Source organism: Neovison vison, chromosome 4 (assembly GCF_020171115.1).
Source record: "Neovison vison isolate M4711 chromosome 4, ASM_NN_V1, whole genome shotgun sequence".
In the NCBI taxonomy this organism is placed as follows: domain Eukaryota; kingdom Metazoa; phylum Chordata; class Mammalia; order Carnivora; family Mustelidae; genus Neogale; species Neogale vison.
Genome location: NC_058094.1, coordinates 194,403,019 through 194,426,200, shown reverse-complemented (window position 1 = coordinate 194,426,200; position 23,182 = coordinate 194,403,019). Strand labels below are relative to the sequence as shown.

The 23,182-nt window shown below is 40.5% G+C and overlaps 2 protein-coding genes across 6 annotated transcripts in view; one reads left to right on the top strand and one right to left on the bottom strand.

Annotated features, from left to right (window-relative positions):
- The window catches only part of ZNF277 (zinc finger protein 277), a 108,613-nt gene extending 93,630 nt beyond the window's left edge, over positions 1-14,983 (bottom strand). The window contains exon 1 of one of the 2 annotated variants that reach the window (XM_044246397.1): positions 14,805-14,983. In XM_044246397.1, coding sequence (XP_044102332.1) covers positions 14,805-14,895 — 91 coding nt within the window. In that variant the 5' untranslated portion in view covers positions 14,896-14,983. The remainder of the gene's footprint in view (positions 1-14,804) is intronic. The other variant, XM_044246398.1, reaches the window with a different exon arrangement.
- A 243-nt stretch (positions 14,984-15,226) lies between these two features.
- DOCK4 (dedicator of cytokinesis 4) overlaps positions 15,227-23,182 on the top strand; it is a 430,453-nt gene continuing 422,497 nt past the window's right edge. For 2 of the 4 annotated variants that reach the window (XM_044246395.1, XM_044246396.1), the window contains exon 1: positions 15,227-15,523. In XM_044246395.1, coding sequence (XP_044102330.1) covers positions 15,487-15,523 — 37 coding nt within the window. In that variant the 5' untranslated portion in view covers positions 15,227-15,486. The remainder of the gene's footprint in view (positions 15,524-23,182) is intronic. The other 2 variants (XM_044246394.1, XM_044246393.1) reach the window with 1 other exon arrangement.

Here is a 23,182-nt window from a genome sequence, read left to right as displayed (position 1 = left end):
CTGCTCTCTTTACTCTGAAGCATTAAGCAGTTTCTGAAATGTGCCTGGATGACACCTGGCTTTCATCTCCTCCCCCTGAGGTGCAGGTACTCTATCTATCTACATGCTTGCTGGAGTCTGTCCTAATCCTCTGGTCTCTCTCACTTCTTCCATGAAGGCAACAATGATTATCCCTTTCAAGTAAATTTTTTCTCTATCCATTCCACTATCCACTGATGGGAGCTTAACCTCGTCACTGGTATATGTGTTTCTTCTCCATTTAGACTTCAAGCAAGACAGAAACTATGTTGTCTTTTTAAACTATTTTCAAAAGTGACTTAACCCAGTGTCACTTCCAGCTCAAATACTCAAAATATTTAGATTAACTAATACGTGACTGACAGTTAAAAGGGGGAAGAGCCTAGTCATACTCAGGATAGAAGGGATGGTCAGGGTAGAAAGGCACTAGTCAGTAAATCCAAAGGTGGTCATTTCAAGCATGATATTATTATACCTCTGCTTTATTTATATAACCCTCTATATTTTATGAACTCATCCCCTAAACACCTCAGTATTAAACTGCCAGATAAGAAAGATTATTATTTATATCATAATTATGAGAAAATAGAAGTTTAGGGAGTATAATTTATTTAAAGTTGTACAACTAAAACATGAACTGGATTCTTGTCTGTAAGTTTAGTGTTCTTTTCACTATAGTATGCTTCCAACTTCAGGAAAAGACCAAATTTCAGGGGCTGTAAGTATAAAGGACAATAGCTATCAGTCAATAAACAAAAGGACTTAGCAGGTACTATGTACAGTCTGAGTACCTAAAATAATAAAAGAGGAGGAAAGTTAAAAAAAAAAAAAAAAAGCCCCAGCATTTTTAATAAGCTCTTTCCAAATCCTTGGTGATGACTTTCTATAAAGAGTTTAATATTCACAAGAATGAGGTCAATGGATAAGTCCCAATGTCCATGAAGTCAAACAAAAGGTACTATGTGCTGTCTAGAGTGCTTTAAAAAGAGGGGGGGGAGGACATCCCTCCCCTCCCCAACTTAAATGAAAAAAGGCACTCACCTATGCACACATTCCTTGGCTAGGTCAGGAAGAAGGCAATCTGGAAAAGAGGGAGTATCTTCAGTATGTATGGTGACTCAAGAGAGATATTCACCTGGAACCTCAGACGTGCCCCTATGTGGAAGAAGGGTCTCCGCAGATATAATTAAGGTAAATATCTTGAGCTCATCCTATCTTGAGATTAGGGTAGGCTCTAAATCCAACAACTGAAGCCTTTTTAAGAGACAGAAAAGGAGAAGAAAAAAAGACATAGGGAGGAAGGCTATATGAAGACAGAAGCAGAAATTGGGGTTATGCTGCTAAAAGCCAAGGAATGACTGATGCTACCAGATTCTCCTTTAGATGCTTCAGAGGGAATGTGGCCCTGCTGACATCTTGACTTCAGCCTTTGGGCCTTTAGAAAGGTGACGGAATAAACTTCTGTGGTTCTAAGCCATCAGTTTGTGGTAATTTGTTACAGGTGGCCTTTGGAAACTCATATAGTATATATCAGCTGAACTATTAGAATTAAAATTTCTCTCTACAGCAGGTAATGGGATTCTCCTAGATAACTATATGAATAAGGTTAAAAGAAGTGTGTAGCTAATTCAATCTATGGTTCAAGAACGGCTTCACATAAAAAGTGACATTTAAGATTTTAAATATGAGGGGTGCCTGGGTGGCTCAGTGGGTTAAAGCCTCTGCCTTCAGTTCAGGTCATGATTCCAGGGTCCTGGGATCGAGCCCAGCATCAGGCTCTCTTCTCGGCAGGGAGCCTGCTTTTCCCGTTCTCTCTGCCTGTCTCTCTGCCTACTTGTGACCTCTGTCTGTCAAATAAATCTATAAAATCTTTTTAAAAATTTAAAAAAAGATTTTAAATATGAGTATAACAGAGAGAAAGGGAGGAGGCTTACATTTATAATGAGGGTTATGATATTTATAAAGTGTAACTTATGCAGGATATAACTTAAAAAATGTTGCTCATAAGTATATGAAAATGTGTTTGAGGTTCTACAAGTATGTGTGACTTTCGGAGCGTCCAAAGATCAGCTAACAGTACTAATATGACAATAACTTTTGATAACTATCCATATAGAAGATGAGTTCAGAATCTGATTAATGCATTATCACAAGGGATATCAACAAACATGAAACTTTAGAAAACAGTGGCAATATAAAGAGAACAATCCAGTTCTTTCACTTATACACTGCTTCGGTTAACTCTGAAATAACATTTTAAGTGAGACTCCTGAAGAAATGGAGATTTGCCAGTTGGCTCTGAATACTGCTAACTAGAAGTGAATAACAATGGTCCAATGAATCATTTCTAAGCTGTTTTAAGAAACCTTTCACTAAAAAATTCCTCTACATCACACGAGTTGTGGATTTTACATCAAAGAGCTACTTGGATTCATCATTTCATTAATAAACAGTAATTCAGGAACGTTGACATTTCTGACAATGATGCTACACACATGCAAATAAAAAAAATCGCAACCAACCTACATTCTTCAAGTCAATGAAAGTTGATAGAGGAACGTGAATTAAATTTTTATAACCTTAAATAATGTATTAAATAGCTATGGTTACCTGACTTAATAAGAAGCACAAGCTTGAGTGCCTCGGAACAGTAGGTCAGAAACCCGTTACTTAGGAACACCTTCCTTTTCCATTGTTCAATATTCAGATCTTACTTCAAATGTTCTAAGAAAGGGATACTAAAAGAAACAAAAGATACTGATTTAAAGAGTTCTCCTATTATGCTCAAGGGCTGGGTTTTATTTATTTATTTCATTACTAGCATGGACATTTTCCAAAGAACTCTGGCATTCTGGATATAATGCTCCTTAGAGGATGCTACATCTCCCTGAAGCAGAACAAATAGTTATGCTTTTTGTCTCTACCCTGTGCCTACTACTCTGTTTATTTTCCCCCCACTTAGGACTTGAAGTAAAATAGGAAAGCCATAAAAATGAGTGATAATGGTTATTCCTACAGACACAAGATGAATGATCTCTTTTTGAACACGTTTACAGATGAACTCTTTGGGTTGTCTAAGCTCCTAATAAACATGATCTGCTTAAGAGGAAAATGACCCTGACTAGCATTTCCCAAATCAAATTCCATGGAACACTAGCATCCCATGAAATGTTAATGTGTGCCAGTTGAGAAAAAGATAGTGTGGTCCAATATTTGGAAAACTGCAGTATAATATTTATCACCTCTTCACAAAAATTAGCACACTAAAGTCCTAAAGCAAGGAAGCTATCAGTTTAAGTCAGTAACTGTAAATTTTTTTTTTAGTAACTGTAAATTATTTGATCATAAAATTCTCTGCATGTGTAAAAAGGTATTGTAATACTTTTATCTTGTGATTCTATGAAGTTCTGAAATATTGTCTCCTAAAAACATAAATGGCATGCTACATTAGCCCTACCTACTTCGATCACATGGGCAGACAAAAACAATGAGAACACAATTTTCTATGAGTATCTCTCAAAAGCATGACAGAAAAAAAATGATTTTTTTCAGTCAATTACCTAAAAGTTAAATTAATTTAGGCTTTAAGAATGTGTAAATTCATATGGTTGGATATACTTGGAATTTCATGTAATAAAAGGAAAACAGGATTGTGCTCTATTTACAGAAACAACTATAACTAATGGTATCTAAAAATATCACATTAACGGGGGGGGAATTATTAACATCATAATCAGTTCTATCAATAAACTCTAAAATGTTTCACAAGGAAAAAGATCAAGAACAGTAATCTCTCTGAGGCATCAAATTCCATGTAGTCTAAGGGTCATGAGAAAGAAAGGGTATTATTACCTTATACTTGAGAATTATATTACAACTGGCTGATTATTCAGGATTAATGAGCTCAGGGTTAGGAGTTCAGTGGCCATATGGGCAACTGTAATGAGTTGTCTGGAGCTAGGCCTCTGCCAATACTGCCAATCAGCATGGCAGGGGTCCCTAAACCCACCAGCAATTTGGCTCTGCCCCAGCAGGGGACCATCTCAAGGCAGAGGCTCTACACCAACCCCAGTCTTGACCTCATCTCCATCTGGGTCCAGGATGCTAGTCATTGGGCATGTGACTAATAGCTGGGAAGAGAGCCTCAGCTTGTATACCTTTTCCAGTAACTGAGTGCTCAACCCACTGCACTGATTCTGTAAGCTGTGATCTGATGAAGCCTCAGCCAGAATAAACCTCTTAACTCGTTTCTCTTAGGTCTTTTAATGGCTTGAGACCTGTCCCTAAAGCCCAGTTTATTTGTGATGGTGTTCCTACTACTGAAATAGATTCTCTCCTTGACTAAACTTTGGTTTCCTGAAGGCTCCTCTCAATCCTTTTCTTGATTAGGCCTCGCCAGTCTAATTTTTGCAAGAATCCTGCTACATCAGTTCAGAGAGACTCTCCCATCCTCCGTATCTGATGAGGTTCCTCATCCTCTACCATCCTCCAGGTGATATCTCATTATCTAGTATCTCACCCTGGCCTGCCTTTAGCAAGAATCTCGTCAAGTCTGTTTAGCCAGATTTCTAATTAGTAATTTTCTATACCCCTGGCCCCAACCTGCTCCTTGGCTAAAAATTCCCGTCTTTCCTTTTATTTGGAATTGAGCAGTTCTAGACCTGTTTGTATGTAATTGATGTCTGTTTTATCATCTTTGCAGCATTCTCTGTTTCTGGACCTTCCTTGGGATGGGGCCTAAGCAGACATTCAACCTATCAAAGGGAGAATCTTCATATGCCACCTGCTGTGTTCCAGCATTATTTTTCTAATTTCAGAAATTTCTTTACAGGACTGAGCAAACACATGACTTCATTAGCAAAGGCATATTAGTAAATTCTAGTGTGGGTCTTCATTATCTCTTGCTTGGCAAATACCCACGCTTCCTGACTCATCGTTTGCTCTTCAATACATTGTTACCTGATTAAACTTTGATCTTGTCATTCCCTTTCTTCATCTGCAGAGCTGTGGGCTAACATTTGAGAGTAAATGATCTAGTCTCAACTCACCTTTTCAAACTTTTCACTGTTCTCATTTACCTACTATTTTCTCCAAGCAAAATGAATTGACTTGCTATCTCCCAAATATACCCTTGGTTTTTCTATTGTTCCCTCCCTTTGCCCAGCCACGTAATAAATGCTTTTCCTTATTTCTCCATGTCCAAATCTTATTCAACTTCAAGGCAAAGCACCACCAGCTGGTCTTAATCTCTTTCTTATTCAACTCTGTCTTGATCACTCTGATGGTCCTTAACATTTTCTACCTTGTAATAGTTATTTAGATACTTCTTTTATCTTCCCTATTAGGCTGTAAGATCCTTGATGGCAAGACCTATCTTGTATTCTATAGCATTTATAGCATTTAAAATGCAAAAACTTGCACGCTGCATTGCTTAATAAATATTTCAGAACTAAGTTTCAGTTCAATTAACAACTTTCAGATGCACACATTATTTAAAAAATGGAAAGGTGAGGGGATAGAATGAGATGGGATGTGTCCTACTGATTTAGCCATAGTCTCATGGAATGACAGACCCTAGAAGTTACCTATTGCAGTGGTTCTCCACGAATTTTCTACCTTGATACCTGGTCAATACACCTACACACTCACATGTGCAATGTATTCTTTTTTTTTTTTTTTTTTTTAAGATTTTATTTATTTATTTGACAGAGAGAGATCACAAGTAGGCAGAGAGGCAGGCAGAGAGAGAGGAGGAAGCAGGCTCCCTGCCGAGCAGAGAGCCCGATGCGGGACTCGATCCCAGGACCCTGAGATCATGACCCGAGCCGAAGGCAGCGGCTTAACCCACCGAGCCACCCAGGCGCAATGTATTCTTAAGGGAATACCCAGATACACTTGTTTTCTTTCTACACGGACTCTAGGACAGGCATAACTGGGCTCCCTAGCTATAAACCTACCTTCTCTTTATTTGATATTTGAAAGACGCAGTTGAAAGGATGCTAATATAAACGAATCACCTCATTTACAAACCAGGAAATCTTAACCATGAGGGCAAAAAACTTCTCTAAAATCAGAGTCAGTTAGAAGCATTAGTAGGATTAAAACTCAGGTCTCTGGCTCCTTGTCCAGTGAGCTTTCTATGAAGCAGTACGATCTATGATCAACGCTGCTAGAAATAAACCTCAGAGTCCTAGTAGGTTATTAGCAGTACTTTTCTTTATGTGGGTGCATATTTATAAAGCTTCCAAACTTTTTTTCACTTTATTTTCCTATCCCTCCTCTCCTCCAGTTGTAGAAATTAGGTGTATGGTGCTTTAACAAAGATAGTTTAATTGCTGTTACGTTACTGTTCAACAACTGTTCCTGCTATTAATTGCTTTATAATGATAATTACAATTAGTAGTACAAGATATTTTCTTTTCTAATTGGCTATTACTGGTGAATAGCAGCTTGTTACATAAGAGAAAATTGTGTTAAATAACCACAATTACCATTCTGAGATCCTTCTCTTAAAAAACAAATCTCTGTAAGTTTTTGGATAAAAACACTAAATTTTTATTTATTTATTTTATTATAAGGCAGGGCCTCTGTAATTACTTGTGGGAGGATACATCTTTCAGTTAAGAAAAAGCATGAAATGAGGTGAGTGTTGGAGAAACCAGGAACTGGAACATGCACTTCCTTTCTTTTAAAAAGAAAAACATTTAAAAGCTTTCAGCTCCTTAGTAAATGGATACAAATTGCAGATTCAAATGTATTCACTTCTTCCCACACTGTGATACGGAAACAGAAAGGGCTCTCCAATTAGCTCTGATGAAATATGATTGCAAAGCCCCACCAATCACATGGATATTTCCCATGGGTTATGGGATATAGGAACATATCCCCAAAGATAAAGTCAGGGGTTCTTCATTTTGCCTCATATAGGACCCAGGATGGAGCCAATCCATAGTCACCATTCAACCAACACCAAATGACATCACAGCATGGCACTGTGGAAGATGAAGTGATCCCAAGGGATATGTGACAGACAGTCTCTGCCCCTAAAGAGTTTACATATTATAAAACCAAGAGTATGTCTTGACTCAAACTCTAATGTTGGTTAGTTTGTAATGAGTTAAGTCATATCCAGCCTTTTCTAGTAGTAGCAGTCATAACAATGAGGTCAAACAACTTGCTTGAGCTCACACAGCCTGTAACTGACAGCTACTTTTGAATCCATTTTTTCCATTCCAAAGAGCTGTCGCAGCTTCTTGTGATAGATCTTCATCAGCAGCATCATTCATCCCTATATTCACTGCTTCACTCAACCTCCCCAAAAGATATGTAATTAACTGCAGCATTTTCATGATGGAATGGAGATTCAGAGGTTAAATAATTTTTCCCAAGTTCACAATGCTACAAAGCAGCAAATTCATGATCAGAGTCTGACTTTGAATACATTTTTTCTTTCTATACAGTTCTACTCAATGTATACCATATTGACTTATATCACTTAAAATATTCTACCACTTCTCAATTGACACCCCCCTTCCCAAATGAACCAAAGGTTTAAGTCCTGTTTATTTCTAGAAACTTTACTTGGTCCCTAGAGCCAAAGATAGCACCTAACCCCAGTTGCCTATCTTGCAAATAAATGACACTAGTCACAGAGTACTGGCTGAGACAGAAGACTGATCAGTTAAATCCAACACCACTTTTGGAAAAAATGGCTCTGCAGACATCTGGGTCAATGAGGTCATTTAGAACACACTTGTTTCAGTGAGAGATGGCCATTTTTTAAGATGCTGTCAGTGAAAGGCCAATCCAGTCAGAGTCTGATGAGTTTATTAAATAAATCATAGCAAAACTGAACCCTAATTCTGTATCAAAGTTCTCCAAGAACAGCTAACAGAAACATGTAAAGAGTCAATCACTGGAGATGGTAGTATCCTGCTTTGTTTCTATTTACTCATAGATTTATGTTTAGAAGAAAGTGTAATTTTTATTACACGAATCTGGTCAACATTTTCTTTAATTTTTCAAGATGGGAAGTGTATGTGTTGTGGAGGATGGCACTGTGCTTTTGCATGAATGTAAGTCTTTGTAGACACAATGAGAAGTGTATGTAAATTCTGTGTCTGCTACTCCAAGTAATCCCTCAACAGGAGCCTCATTATCAAATGGAAAGACACATTAGAGTTGTAGTACTCAAAATTATTACCTGTATCACCTCTGGCACACATGCTAAAGATGAGTTCATACCTGTATCTCAAATAAGTCACCATTTATTGAGGACCAGCCCACCTCAGTCACCATTCAACATTTCGGCAAGACAGATTTGATTATTACCCATTTTAAAGATGAGAAGTGGAGGTTCCTAGGTTGATTAATGTGCCTATGGGGGGTAAGTAACCAGGATCTAATCTTACATTGGCCTGACCTCAAAATGTACACACACACTCTTTTTCCTATACTATACTGCTTTTCTAGAGTAACATTAGCTTTAGGGCGTATTTATGTTCAAGGAAAGTCTGTTTCAGACCTTATCCGATGGAATTTAGTTTCTATGAATGTCATTATATAGTAAATAGGATAATAGGTCTGTTTTGGTTACTGTGCAAGCCACTCTTGCACTTATAAATGAAAAGGGGATACTATGAGTATCTACTTCAGGTATGTTGTTAGGATGAAATGACATAAGACCTATGACAGCATTTGAAACAGTACTTGGCACAGTTACTGCTCAACAAATGTTAGCTATCTGAATTAGTACCACCATTATTTTAACATCCTCTTTTATAAAATTTGTCTTAATATTCTACAAGCAGTTTCCACATATTTTTCATAGGAAAATAAATGATGTGCTAAAGGAGGCCTCTTCAGAATCTTACACCAAACCCACAGGGTGAGGTTTCCATAATTCTTTTTCTTCCATAACTCCCTCTAGCCTGTACCTTGCAAGGCCATCCCAGTGTGCAAGATTATCTGAACTTCTTGCTGACTCTGAATGTGGGTATGTGTGCAGACAGCTGGGGATGAGGGGGCAGCACTGCGTAGGGATGAGAAAAAGTATGAAGATAATATAAAAGGCTTTCAGGGCACATAGTTGCAATACTAGTACGGAGCACCAACAGACACTAATGACTCCCAGGAATGCAAGGGCAGACTAAGCAGCTATCACCAACACATTCCTAAACTTCTCCTTGGTTATAACACAATGTAGATTGCTTCCTAAGTACATACAGAATCAGAGGGTAGGCAGCTTTCTAGTTCATTCAGGCATACCTTGACACTGAAAACAACTAATATTTATTGAATTCCAAGATGGTAAGAGGAAATGATGCCAGGCTGTCAGAGATATATAACTGAATGAAATAATCACAACAACTCTGCAAAACAGGTATTATATTCATATTTTCATAAATGCAGCAGCATATGCAATAAAGCTATTCACAACTATTAAACATCAGAGTTGAAATTCAAATACAGTTTTTCCAAGATAGGGTCTAGTTCTCTTCCCACTGTCATGTTAAATGTATGCAACTGGACTTGAAACTAAAGCTGGAAATAAGATGACAACCTGTGGAAAACCAGATAACTGCCAGACAGATGATGGAACACTGATTCCAATTTCTATGCAGCAGCTCACTCAGGTATGGGTTCAAGGTTATAAGGAAAGGCATCAAGTATTTAAAAAAAAAAAGTAATCATTATCTATACAATACTAACACTTCACTTAAAAAAAAGAAGACTAAAAACTACGTGAAAATGCTAACTATGATTACCTCTGACAGAAGATCATATTCATGATGATATATTCTGCATTTCTGAGTTGGTGTGCATAACTTCCACAAGCATAAAACATATACTCATTTTTTCTTTACATCAATTCCTCTGTGTAAAATAGCAGCCATTCTAAGTACTGTGAATGAATTTCAAACAGATTGTAACCATTAAACTATTAGAATGTTTACTTCATGCAGCTCAGATAAGCATTGGAGGCATAAAGGTAAAATAAGACAACTCTTGCCCTCAAGAAGTTCACAGTCTACTGGGAAAGGCAAAGCTGTTCATAACTAACTACAGTGTGATATGGTTAAGTGTGATAGTGGAGATGTGGTAAGGAAAGCAGGATGACTGAAGATGAGGCTGGAAAAGTAGATTTGAATCTTAAATGCCACACGGAGAATTCAGACCTCATTATACAAGCACGAGAGTCACACTGAAGATCTCAAGTGAGGATGCATGAACGCATTCGTGTTTTGGAATGTGGACTAAAGGAGGGAAAAATCAAGAGTCAGTGAGGTCACTAGGAAGGTTTTGCAATCATCCAGGCTGGAATTCATTTCTGGTTAAACAATGATTAACTACTGACAAAGTGCCAAGAAAAGGTCTTGGCAGACAAAACTGAACATGTCAAAGTTTCAAGAACACAGTTTGGAGGATGGAGGACACAGATAATTCAGCACCAATGGTGAAGGTTAGAAACAGAAAAGGGGCTAAAGAGATGAAGAACAAATTCAAAAGATTTCAGGCACAGAAAAATAAGGCTTAGTAAGTCATCACATTTGGGATATGAGGGCAAGACAGAAATCAAGGATGCTTCCTAGGTTTCTAGCTAAGGTCTGATGCTATTTATTGAAATAGCAAATATAAAAATGAGGAGTTCACACCACCTGCTACCCCCACTCCTAGAGAAATCACATATTAGTTAATAAGGTCTCCAGAGGAAGTACATTATAAATCCAAAGTAGCATTCCCATGATTATCATCTACTGAGCATGCATTTGCAGAGAAAAAAGTTAACTCAGTTAGAATATTACAATATAGATACACAGGTTATTACTGTCAGAAAAAAATCACCTCCATCACAAAGATCTCCTGTAAGTACTTTCAGTTAATAAACTATATGTGTTATCTTACTGCCTGTGACTAAAATCAGCAAAAGAAAAAATATCAGTAATACATCTCTAAGTGTGATTTACTATCTGTTCTTAATTTACTATGTGTTACTTAATAGACTATCTTGTATTTACTATCTGTTCTTAATTTTAGAAGATAATATGAAATCCCAGTTACAGTTCAAATCTATGTAAAGCAGTGTTGTGCAAGATCAGGGACTTTTCTGGAGAGGGACGGAACCTCAGAAGTCTGGCAGCAGAGATCTCAGGTAAGATACTGTACCTGCTGGCACACTACTCGGTGCCATTGGAGTAGAAATCGTCAGTCCTAGGATAGTCAGCACACAGACTGATATTTTAATTAGACTGAGAGTGAAACCTCTTAAAAAAGACAGTTTTTATCAAAATCAAAAGCTTCTGCACAGCAAAGGAAACAGTCAAAAAAAACAAAGAGGCAACCCAGGGGATGGGAGAAGATATTTGCAAATGACAGTACAGACAAAAGGTTGATATCCAGGATATATAATGAACTCCTCAAACTCAACACACACGAAACAGGCAAACATATCAAAAAATGGGAAGAAGATATGAACAGACACTTCTCCAATCAAGACATACAAATGGCTATCAGACACATGAAAAAATGTTCATCATCACTAGCCCTCAGGGAGATTCAAATTAAAGCCACATTGAGATATCACCTTACACCAGTTAGAATGGCCAAAATTAACAAAACAGGAAACAACATGTGTTGGAGAGGATGTGGAGAAAGGGGAACCCTCTTACACTGTTGGTGGGAATGCAAGTTGGTGCAGCCTCTTTGGATAACAGTGTGGAGATTCCTCAAGAAATTAAACATAGAACTTCCCTATGACCTTGCAATTGCACTCCTGGGCATTTACGCCAAAGATACAGATGTAGTGAAAAGAAGGGCCATCTGTACCCCAATGTTTATAGCAGCAATGGCCACAGTCGCCAAACTATGGAAAGAACCAAGATGCCCTTCAATGGATGAATGGATAAGGAAGATGTGGTCCATATACACTATGGAGTATTATGCCTCCATCAGAAAGGACGCATACCCAACTTTTGTAGCAACATGGACGGGACTGGAAGAGATTATGCTGAGTGAAATCAGTCAAGCAGAGAGAGTCAATTATCATATGGTTTCACTTATTTGTGGAGCATAACAAATATCATGGAGGACAAGGGGTGTTAGAGAGGAGAAGGGAGTTGGGGTAAATTGGAAGGGGAGATGAATCATGAGAGACTATGGACTCTGAAAAACAATCTGAGGGGTCTGAAGTGGCGGGGGGGTGGGAGGTTGGGGTACCAGGTGGTGGGTATTATAGAGGGCACGGATTGCATGGAGCACTGGGTGTGGTGAAAAAATAATAAATACTGTTTTTCTGAAAATAAATAAATAATTTTTTAAAAAAAAGACAGTTTTCAAGAAATTAATGATTTCACAGGGAAAGATATTCTTGAGAATCTAAGTAACTGCTTAACAAAAAAATACAAATATACTTTTAGTATCATTATTTCCACCTAAAACTTTCATCATACTTTGTAAGCTTTGAAAAGAATTTGGATAAAGTTACAGAATGATACATAAATTATTAAGGGGATTTTTAATGACAACCTTACCTTATAAGAGTGATATAAAAATCAACCATTAGTTCTCCCATTGATTGCTACAAATTAGTAAGGATACTTGTTAGCTACGAGCCAAGATGAGGAATTTTTTGGTTACAGATACTTCTAATTCACTGCTGCTCAATATAGTTTGAAAACAAACTGGAACATAAAATTATGCTTTATAGCACTTACTCAATTCAATCCAACAGTCATTTAAACATTGGCCCTTGATTACTGATTTCCTCACACTGGTAAGCACAGGGGAAAAGAACACTCATATATTACTGATAGTTGTGTATACCGACATCTTTCAAAGAGAAAATCTGACATCTTTCAAAATTTTAAACGTGTGTTACCTTTGACCCAGCAATTCCTTAAGAAATACACACCAAGAGGGAGAAGGACATGTAAATAAAGTTATTCACTATGCCCAGTACATGTTCATTAACAGAGGAATGGTTAAAGTATGGCACATTCATTTTATGGAATACAACTGGCACAGTCCTTAAAAAAATGAAGCAACAAATACACTGACATGGAAGAGTGTCTATAATAGAACATTGGGAAAAAGGAGGCTGCAGATCTTTGAGCTTACAAAGATTGATCCCTTTTTATTTTTCAAAATCAGAACGATACAGATGTTGTCATGTAGGAATAAGTGAGAAAACACACAATGAACTTTTAAAAATTGTTATTTTGGGAATGAACTGTGTGGTGGAGGAACCTTCATTTAACTCAAAGGCACTGGCTTCAAATATGATTATGAAAAAGAAATTTTTAAAAAAGATTTGATCTATTTATTTGACAGACAGAGATCACAAGTAGGCAGAGAGGCAGGCCGAGGGAGAGGGGGAAGCAGGTTTCCCACTGAGCAGAGAGCCCGATGTGGGGCTGGATCCCAGAACCCTGAGATCATGACCTGATCCAAAGGCAGAGACTTAACCCACTGAGTTATCCAGGCACCTCTATTATGACAATTTTATAATAACTGAAGATGTTTAAAAGTTCTACAATGTTTTTGAAAGAAATTCCCAATTTTCTTTTATATGAGTTAATATGTGAGATAAATTCTTCAAAGATTCCATCTTTAAATGTTAAACAGATAGCCAGACCTCTGGAACCTTGAGAATACTAGTATCTTACCATTGGGTAAAAGCCCCCAAATGAACTGCGTAGGGCATAGGCATAACTATTTAAAGTGGGAGCCTATCAAACAATGCTTTGGGAGAGGTATTAAAATAATTTCAGAGCTAGGAAGTTCCACTGATGAGCAGTGGGAAGAAATTGCACTTTATCACTGTGCTGCTGAGTAAAAACTCAAGACTAAATGTCAATTTAATCGTGAAAACAATACCAAAGTAACCCCCAAAATATCAAATAAGGACAGAGAACCTTTAAGCCCCAAACCATGTCCAACAGAAAAAGACAACTTGTACTAAATTACACATCAAGCCAAAAAAGAAAGGAGGTGGGAGGGAACAGATGCACTAAAGGTAGAAGAATATGGATTGGAATCCTCAAAACAATCCGCCATGGCAGCCTCCAAAGTTTGATTTTTGATCTCTACAGCGGATCAGAGGGCAACTGAAAAGACACGTAGAGCCAAAGTAGTTGCGATGATTTTCATAACCACCTTCAAATTTTCTCTGAAGCCCTGAGTGCAAAATACTACTTCCTTTCCTCTTTTTCTAAGGACTCGGCCAGGGTCCACAGGCAACCCTGGAGATGGCCTGGGGCGATCAGAGAGGCTGTTGAGAAACACAATTTCCCTTCAGAGGCCGCTCCAGCCATCAATTAAGCAAATTTGTAGAGTGGAGAGAAGTGACCAGTCTGCAACTGGAAATCCTCCTCCCGAACCCAAATAAAACACATCGCCCGAGGCCAGCGGAGGCGGAGGCAGGGTACTGGAGAGGAGAGAGCTGCTAATCCAGGAGTCACAATCACACATGCGCGAACAGGACTTGACACACACCCACCCGGCTCGGAGCGCAAAGCTGCGAGCTCCAAACGGAAGACAAACGCTCAGGGAGCTTCCTCGGCTTCGCAGAAAGCCATTCTATTCCATTTTCTCTTTCCTCCCCAGAGCGTTCCCACCCGGGAGCAGCCTTGGACCCCACCCCTCCGGGCTGGCCCCGCCCGTGGCCCCCTCGCGCCCAGGTGGCTTTAGAGCAGGCAGGCTCCCGCGGCTTGCCTGGCGATCCGCTGCACTCCTGATCGGAGAGAAAGGGAGACAGACCATTTATACTTCAGGGGCACCGTACTCACCCTCATAACTGACACCCGCGACTTTGCTGTGGTTGCCCTCACAGTCCTCCTCCCCTCCGGCAGCAGCCCCCTGGGTCTCGGGGGCAGCCATTACGCGGCCAAGGAGAAAAAGGAGGGCCGCCAGGCGGGTCCGGAACCAATGGAAACGCGACTGGAGGCGAACTCCCCATCAACGCAGGGTTTCCTTCAGGTCCTCTCCTCGCCTTCACGTCCTGGGCCAATAGAATGTGGATAGCGGTGCCTAATCCCCGCCCCCAGCCGCTGATGCCACGCCCCCTTCCGGGATGGCGAGGCCCAGAACTACAATTCCCAGCGTGCTGCAGGGACCCTGAGAAAGGGAGGGCTGGGAGAGGCGCTGGCGGGCGGGGGTGCGCCGGAGAGTATCCTGGCTTGTAGCTTAGTTCAGTGAATCAGAACAATGACTGCGCCGCCGGGTTCCCGGGAGCGCGTCGGAGGACTGTGAGCAGCAGCCGCCGGGAGAGCGGCGGGCGGCGCAGCCTCAGCTGCGCGGTGTCAACGCCGGGTTCGGGAGCTTCCAGCGCAGACCCTGCCCAGCGCCCACAGCTCGCGCGGAGCCGCCGGGTTCCAGCGTTGCAGCCGCTACTCGGGAACTGTGCATTGTTGTGAGCCGGAGAAGGCGCGGGGATTACAAAGCCCAAAGACCCCGGGCCCCCCTTTAGCCATGTGGATACCTACGGAGCACGAGAAATACGGCGTGGGTGAGTCTCCGCGGGGCGAACTTTTATTCCTCTCTGGCCCGAGCGGGTGCGCATTTCGCGTCCTTGCCCCTGCGCCCCTCTGGCTCCGCGGGGCTGGAAATGCCTAATCCTGGCATCGCGCTGCGGGTTTGGGGCTTTGCCGAGCCAGCTCCGGGCAGAGGGGTGTGCGCCGGTGTCTCGCTCCTCACCGCCCCATCGGCGCTTCCCGCACCGGCTCCCGGAGCGCCGGGACGGCTGGAGGAGCGCGCGGCCAGCCTTCCCGCTGCGGGCTCTGCCTGCGGAGTTTGAAGTGGCGACGGGGCGTGTGTGAGTCAAGTTGGAAGAGGAGAGCGAACGGCGCTCCTCTCCCTCGTTCCTCTTCTTCCCCAGAGAGGGCAATGGGATGCAACGATTCCCCGGGGTGGAGAGGGAGACAACAACTACTGCGCATAGAGCACCCCCAAAACAGAAGGGAGGCGCAAAGCCTTTTCTTCGGCTCCACATTCTCAGAGTGCGGAATGTGGCACCGTCCTCAAAAGAGCCGTTCTGACAGACCGAGCCCGACCCCAGCTTCCTTCCTTCCTCCTATCCCGGGTTCCTGGGGTGCGAGTGTTGAGGGGCTGGGAGATTGGTAAATTTCAACATCTGCGCCTCTTTGGTCTTTGGAGGGGAACGGGTATTTCAGCAGTGTTTTTACTTCTGGCCACCCTCTCGGCCCGGGGTAAGCGCTTTGGGGGTTGGTGGAGGACAGCTGTGGAGTGATAATGGAGAGGGGGAAATCGGAAAGCCTGGGTCTTCCAGGCGAGGAGACAGATTTTAGGAAAGGACTACTCTGACACTGGCGTTCGAAAGAAAAGGAACAGGGTAGCGCTCGCGGTTCTGTGCAAAGGTGAACAACAAAGGACATTAATGTTGACTGATGAATACAGGAGTCTCCCTTCCTTTCCCTCCTCCCATTTCAGGCTGATTACAGTTCCCTTTTTTGTTGTTTGATTTCAGCTGGGTCTCCCCTTGACAGTTAGTCCTTTTAGGGTTGTGGCTATTAAGAAGCCAGGCTTTCTGACAAGCCTGCAGCGGCCAAATGCAATTATAACCTCTCAGAAGGTTTAACAGGCTGGAAGCGTTTTGGGTTTTACTAACAATCTTTATTTCCTATAATGCCTCGTCCTGCTGATTGCTGTACTTTTTTTTTTTTTTTTAATTTGGGTACAGAGCTAGTGATTTAGACAATGTGTAGGTATCTGCTTATGTTCTAAATTAATTTTCCTGTAATTAAAAAAATCTGGCAAACCTTTCCAGGGAATCGTAGTCATAGGGGATTTTTTTTTTTTTTTTTAACTTCCCATGGGGATAGGAATTTGGAGTCCACTGAAAGGACTGTATGATTAAACAAAGTCATTCCTGTATTTTCATTAGCTTTCATTCTGACTGTGGCCGTTCAGCAAGACAATAGTTTGTCCTAGACCCACCTTTGGAAAGGGGTTCCAGTTTTCCCTCTCTTCAAAGTGGGGAGAGGAACCTTTGCCAGGCACTGTACTGGCAAAGAGTAGATGTTGGTGGTTATAATTTTCCTTCTGTCCCCTACTCCCACTCCCTTTTTGGGTAGATTAACCCTTGCTAGGAAAAGATACTGCCTTTGCTGAAATGGTGAGGGACTGGAGTGTCCCCCTTGTCACTCACTGGGTTTAACACTCAGTGCAGGAAGCACAGATCCATCCAGCAACACTGTCCCGCTTGGAGTCGATCCCAGATGTTGCTTTCTTCCAAGTGTTAAATTATACAGATTATGGATGGGATTTATTTTCTTGATTTCTTTACGTGCCAAGTCACAGCTGGGTGCTGGTATTGATTAGTTTTTCTCTCTCCTTTCTTTATAAGCCTTGCGCAGAGGCTTAAAACACACTCTGGGATTTCCTGGAATGGCAAACCGGATATTATCGGTCAAGTGTTTTGGGCTGCAGCAAACACCTTGCTTTTGGGTGGTTGTGATTTGGTTGCAGAGAAGGGGGAGATGGAAGGGTGAGCACAGCGTTGGGAAAAGGAGGTTGAGTTGAAGGTGAGGATAGAGAGGGGTCTGCTCATTTATACAGTATCACACATACAGGAATGTTAATCTTTTATCATTAATTTTTGAGCATTTGGCTTATGAAATGCTTAGCTGTTCTTTAGAATCCATCTGTTAGGCGTGTGCATTTTGTGTATGTGTGTGTGTGCATGTGTCTGTGGTGAAAATTTTGCTAGGATACTTAAGTGTAGACTTTATTTCTCACCATGGAGAGCACTATTTGCAGCTATCTATGCTGCAAGGTTTGGTTTTTTTTTTTTTAACCTTGGTTTAAAAAAATACATGTGCTTTTCTCATCTAGTTCTTATAAATACTAAGGAAGAGATATTTTACGGGCAAAAATGTTTGGTTGTTATCAGGTGTAGTAGTAATTCAGTTCCTCATTCTTTGAAATAAATTAGTCTTGTAACTTGTAATAACTGAAGTTTTACTGCACATTGTATATTTTTCCAATGATACTTCTTAGCCATCATCAATTATATATGAGATAATTATATGTCTTTATATATTTCTGTTTTAGTTTCAAACAACATTGTTAATATGGATAAAATTAAATTTCATACCTATAGTAAGATGTATCAGATAGAAATTCCTTTTCAAACCTGACATATGGACACTCTTGATCCAATTGATGGGTGGTCTTAAAATAATGTATACTTATAGACCTAAGTGTTCTGATTCTAGAGAATTAGAAGGTATAGTGATAAAGCTATAGTCCTGAGGGATAGTGGAACTTGTCTCTTTAAAACTATATTACTAGGCACAATGATAGACATATTTTATCTTGGGAAATTCTGGTTAGCTCTTGGTCGTAGGCTAGACACTGCTGCCAGCAGTGTGACCTTAGGTAAGTCATTTAACCTTTCTGAGTGCCCGCCTTTGGGACAAATGATATCCAAAGTCCTTCCCAGTATTAATTCTTGAGAGTTCTTCCAAACAAATGCGTCTTTTGGTTAGAAAAATACCTCCATGGTGTAGAGATTGTTACAGGAAAGACACTTGTTTTGACCATACCACATGGTTTTTTAACTAACATCAAAGGTAAGCAAAAGCTACCTGGCAGGCTGCCAGAACCCAGGTGATAGTTACTCATTTCAATCTGTTTGATTCTCTTTCTCTAGGAGGAGCTTCTTGGGCAGTGACAAAAGCATTCTTGATAGACACCCCCCCTTGCACATTTCCTTAGGATCACTATCTGCTTCCTGCATGCCCTCATCAGTCATACCTCCCTTCCATCCTTCCAAGGGATGGGAATTAGTCACAGAGAAAGTTACATTATGACTATTGAAGAAACATTTCTGTATTCATTTGTTCAGTATCCATGTATGCACAGGCTTCCCAGGTGAGCCAGAGCACCTTACTGGGCTGCAAACTGTGTGCCTCTCAACCCCAGCCAGATGTTTAACATGTGTGAGCTTAGAGGGAGGTTATATACTGGATTGGTCAGTGCAAAAAATTCACGAGCCTTCCTGTATTCTATAGGATCTTTAGGATATCTTTTCTTTGAAAAAGTGTGCTTTAATGGTAGCCTGTGTGGGAGAGTTATGAGCGAGTGTGTCTGTCCTCTTACCTGTTTTTCAGTTTTTTAGCTACTAGTTTCTTGAAATGTTTCCTATTTGTGGTACCATGTGTCCAGATAACATGTATAGCTAAATAGTGATGTGCTGCCTGAAATTATTTGTGGCACTTAGAGCCTGGCACAGGATTCTTCACTTTAAACAGGAAGCAAAGAGGAGTGATTTATATCTCCAGGCAAAGCATCACTGAAGCTGAGCGCCTGGGTGGCCCATTGGGTTAAGCCTTCTGCTCAGGTCATTGTGTCAGGGTCTTGGGATTGGGCTCTCTGCTCAGCAGGGAGCCTGCTTCCCCCTCTCTGTCTCTGCCTGCCTCTCTGCCTACTTTTGATCTCTCTTTCTCTGTCAAATAAATAAATAAAATAAATAAAATCTTTGGGAAAAAAAAAAGTGCCACTGAAGGGCTGTGCAGAATGGCAGCTGATGTTCTTGAGTTCCTCTCTTAGGGGAATAGCCTCTAAACATGTTTCCCTCTTTTGGCCATTCTCCTAAGGGAGGAGGATTCTTTCACGAGGCACTAGAAACACAGAGATAGTACCCTTCCTCTTTAGTGTTGTTTTTTGTTTATTTGTTTTGTCATTTTTTCCTGGAGGCAGTGTGGTTGGTTTCCTGTGAAGGAGATTTACAAATTTTGAGAAACATTAGGCTTTCCTGTCTCCAGCTTTACTCTTTTGGAGACTACATTTTCAGAATTATCTTTGATTCAGGATGTCCAAATTTCTAGCATAAAGACTTCGTGCTGTGAGCATACATGGCAGGGAAACATTACACTCTAAAGAATCCCAACCAAAATGCTATAACCGTAACATATTAATACAATGTTTTATAGCTGAAGAAAATACTATGAAGTTATTTTATTTGGGTATACTCTCTGAAATAGAATGGGGATGAAGAAGCAACTTCATAAGAGATTAAGTGACTTAACGTCAGTGACTTTTAATCTTGGCTAGGAAATACATTGAATAGGAAATAGATTTATCCAATTCATCCATAATATCATTCATAATAGGAAATACATTTACTTTCCTCATTTGATGTGTATACACAAATACCATCAGCACAAGCCCACACGCATAAGAATACAACAATATGTGCTCATATTCTGTGTGATCTTCTATTCTTTATCATAAAAAAAAAAGTTTATGCTAACTTGACCTAATGACTTCTTTTTTTTTTTTTTTAAGATTTTATTTATTTATTTGTCAGAGTAAGCACAGGTAGACAGAGTGGCAGGCAGAGGCAGACAGAGAAGCAGGCTCCCGCTGAGCAAGGAGCACAATGTGGGACTCGATCCCAGGATGCTGGAATCATGACCTGAGCCGAAGGCAGCGGCTTAACCAACTGAGCCACCCAGGCGCCCCAACCTAATGACTTCTTAGTGCATCCTGACTCACAGTTTGAAAAGTACTTTTGAAAGCACAGTTTGAAAAGTCCTTCCTAAGGAAGGACTGGAACTAGACTTTTTTGGGTTTCTGGTCAAGTTCATTTGTGACATTGTTTTTTTTTTTTTTCCTTTTGTTTTGATTTTTTAAACAGTTAGATGTTTGTGTTTATTTTTGACTTAGAATTTAGTAACCATACATAACTTTTTTCCTTCAGTGTTGTAAAAATCTATCTCTGTATGTACTATTTCTTATTATAGATAAAACAAATATCTAAAGTCATCACATGCATTGTATAAGTTGTTTCTTCAGGTTCATGTGTGTCTTCCAACTAGGATCTTTTTGACAAGGATTGGTATGCACTACTTAGTGACCAATTTTGGATGTTTTCTATGTGATTTCCTTTGAGGATGATCTCTGGCCCCTGTAACAAGAATAAAGACAGTAAACCTACTGAGCTATATTGTCAGTTATAGCATTCCTACCCATCATCATTTTTTGCTTTTTCTCATGTTGCTTGCTGATTATTATTGGAAGAAACAATGCAGGTTATATAACTATTTTTTTAAGGCACCTTGATGCCTTAATTTGTCTTTTTTTTTTTTTTTTAAGAGAGCATGCACACGGGGCAGAGGGGTGTAGGGGGAGAGAATCTTAAGCAGGCTTCATGCCCAGCACAGAGCCCAACATGGAGCTTGATCCTACTATCCTGAGATCATGACCTGAGCTGAAATCAAGAGTTGCCTCTTAAACCCCTGAGCCACCCAGGCACCCCTCGCCTATGACTGAAACTGTAGAAGGTACAGCATATAGAGAAGATGCAGTTAATGCACAGATGAGAATAATTCTTTCTGCTACATCATGGAGATTATCAGCAAATTCTTTTTTAAAAAACTCGCTTTGTTGGAAATATGAGCAGTATGAAACTTAAAAGCACACATATTCTTGCTTGTGGAGGAGGGGGGGTGGCTTAAAAATGAGAAAAGAGAGATTCTTGCAGTAGATGACTTGAGAGAGTGCTGGAACCAGGTTAGCAAACCTTGTATGGTAAAATCCGGACGGATCTGAGGTGGTTAGAAGATGGGAAGCAACAAGGCTTTGTGATTGGATATGAGGAGTTTGGGAAAGGAAGAAGTTTAGGGTGTTTCTCTGGTTTCTGGCTGCAACAAAGGGTAAAACATATGAGACATTTTTGTAGGCGTGGCAGGTTTCTGGTGTAAGATTGAGTTTCCTTTGGCCACCTTGATTTTACCATACCTGTCCAATGTTCAGGTGGCCGTAGCTGGTAGGTAGTCAGCCAGGAGCAAAGGAGGGAGGCTTTGGAGAAGAGAGTGTGGTTACAGAGATTTTTGGTTTATGTGTGATGATTGAAGTGGTTGACCCAGATAAGACTTTATTCATTGTATTGACTTTGATTACGTAGTCTGCTTGCTCACTCTAAATTTTAAAGCGACAGGCCGTAAATTGCTAAAGAGCAGTCATCTTGGAGCACTTTATTAATATGGGAACAGGGTACTCTAAAGGAAGAAATATTACCTGTCCAGGTAGAATAGGTAGTAAACTAAATTTTTATGGTCTTTTCTTGCTTCCCATTAGTGCCTTGCCTGGCTAAGGCATCAGTTGCCTCTATTTCTGTGACAGTTCTCTCCCAAGCAAGTATCTCATGCCAGATTGTGCATGTTTGTGAGATTTCACCGACAGGATGTTGAAAAACAGAATGAACAAATATTTTAATAAGCAAGATTTATACATCCCTCAGACAGCATGTATGTGCATACACATATCTAAAAATGGGAAAATCCTCAGATATCCAAAGCAGTGTATTAGTACATACAGATTTTATGTGTGTGTGTGTGTGTGTGTTAAATAGATAATACCTCTTAGGAACCACAAGGTCAACTTTAGACTTCATTAAGTTATACTACTGCCCTCCTGAAAATTATGTCATTTGAAGTAAGGGATTCCAGCTTAAGATGGCATTGGGCTCCCTTCCCCTAATGTACACTGTCATAACTTCCCACTGAAATATCCATAAATGCACATAAAGAGGCAAACATTGATAATATTAAAAATCAAGTCTGACGTAAGGCCTGTTGCCGCAGTTTGGGAGTAATTTTCCCAAGGCAGGTGGAATTGGATTAAGGAAACCCATTGGTGGTTTCTTTCTGCTTTCCTTCACAAAGAAGAGCAGCTTCAGTGACCTGGGCAGAAGGCCTATCATCTCTCCGCCTGTCACCAGCTTAGAGGTCAGGTTAGTCCTTTCAACTTGGAGTGTTTCCTTTCCTGCCTGAGGCATCTATGGGCCTTCTCTTTCCACCTCATCTTTATATTTCCATTGAGAGATAACCATTTCCAGAAACAACTGGGATGGGAAGGGGGTCGGGGGGTGGGTAGCAAGGAGTCTATGCCACTCTGTCTTTGAGAAGTATACGGGGGTCTCTATAAGAAAAGCGATTTCATGGGTGCCCTTGAAGGGCTGTAGTAACAAAGCATGTTGGGTATTGTAGTTTCGCCTGCAGTCTCTTGGTGACGAGTAGTGGGATAAAAGATGAGTCACCTGCATTGCCAAAAACCATGGCACATGGAACATGATGGCTTATAGCTGGGAACTTGGCTCAGAGCTGTGCACATCAACCAGATTTTGAAGGAAGGCCTGTAA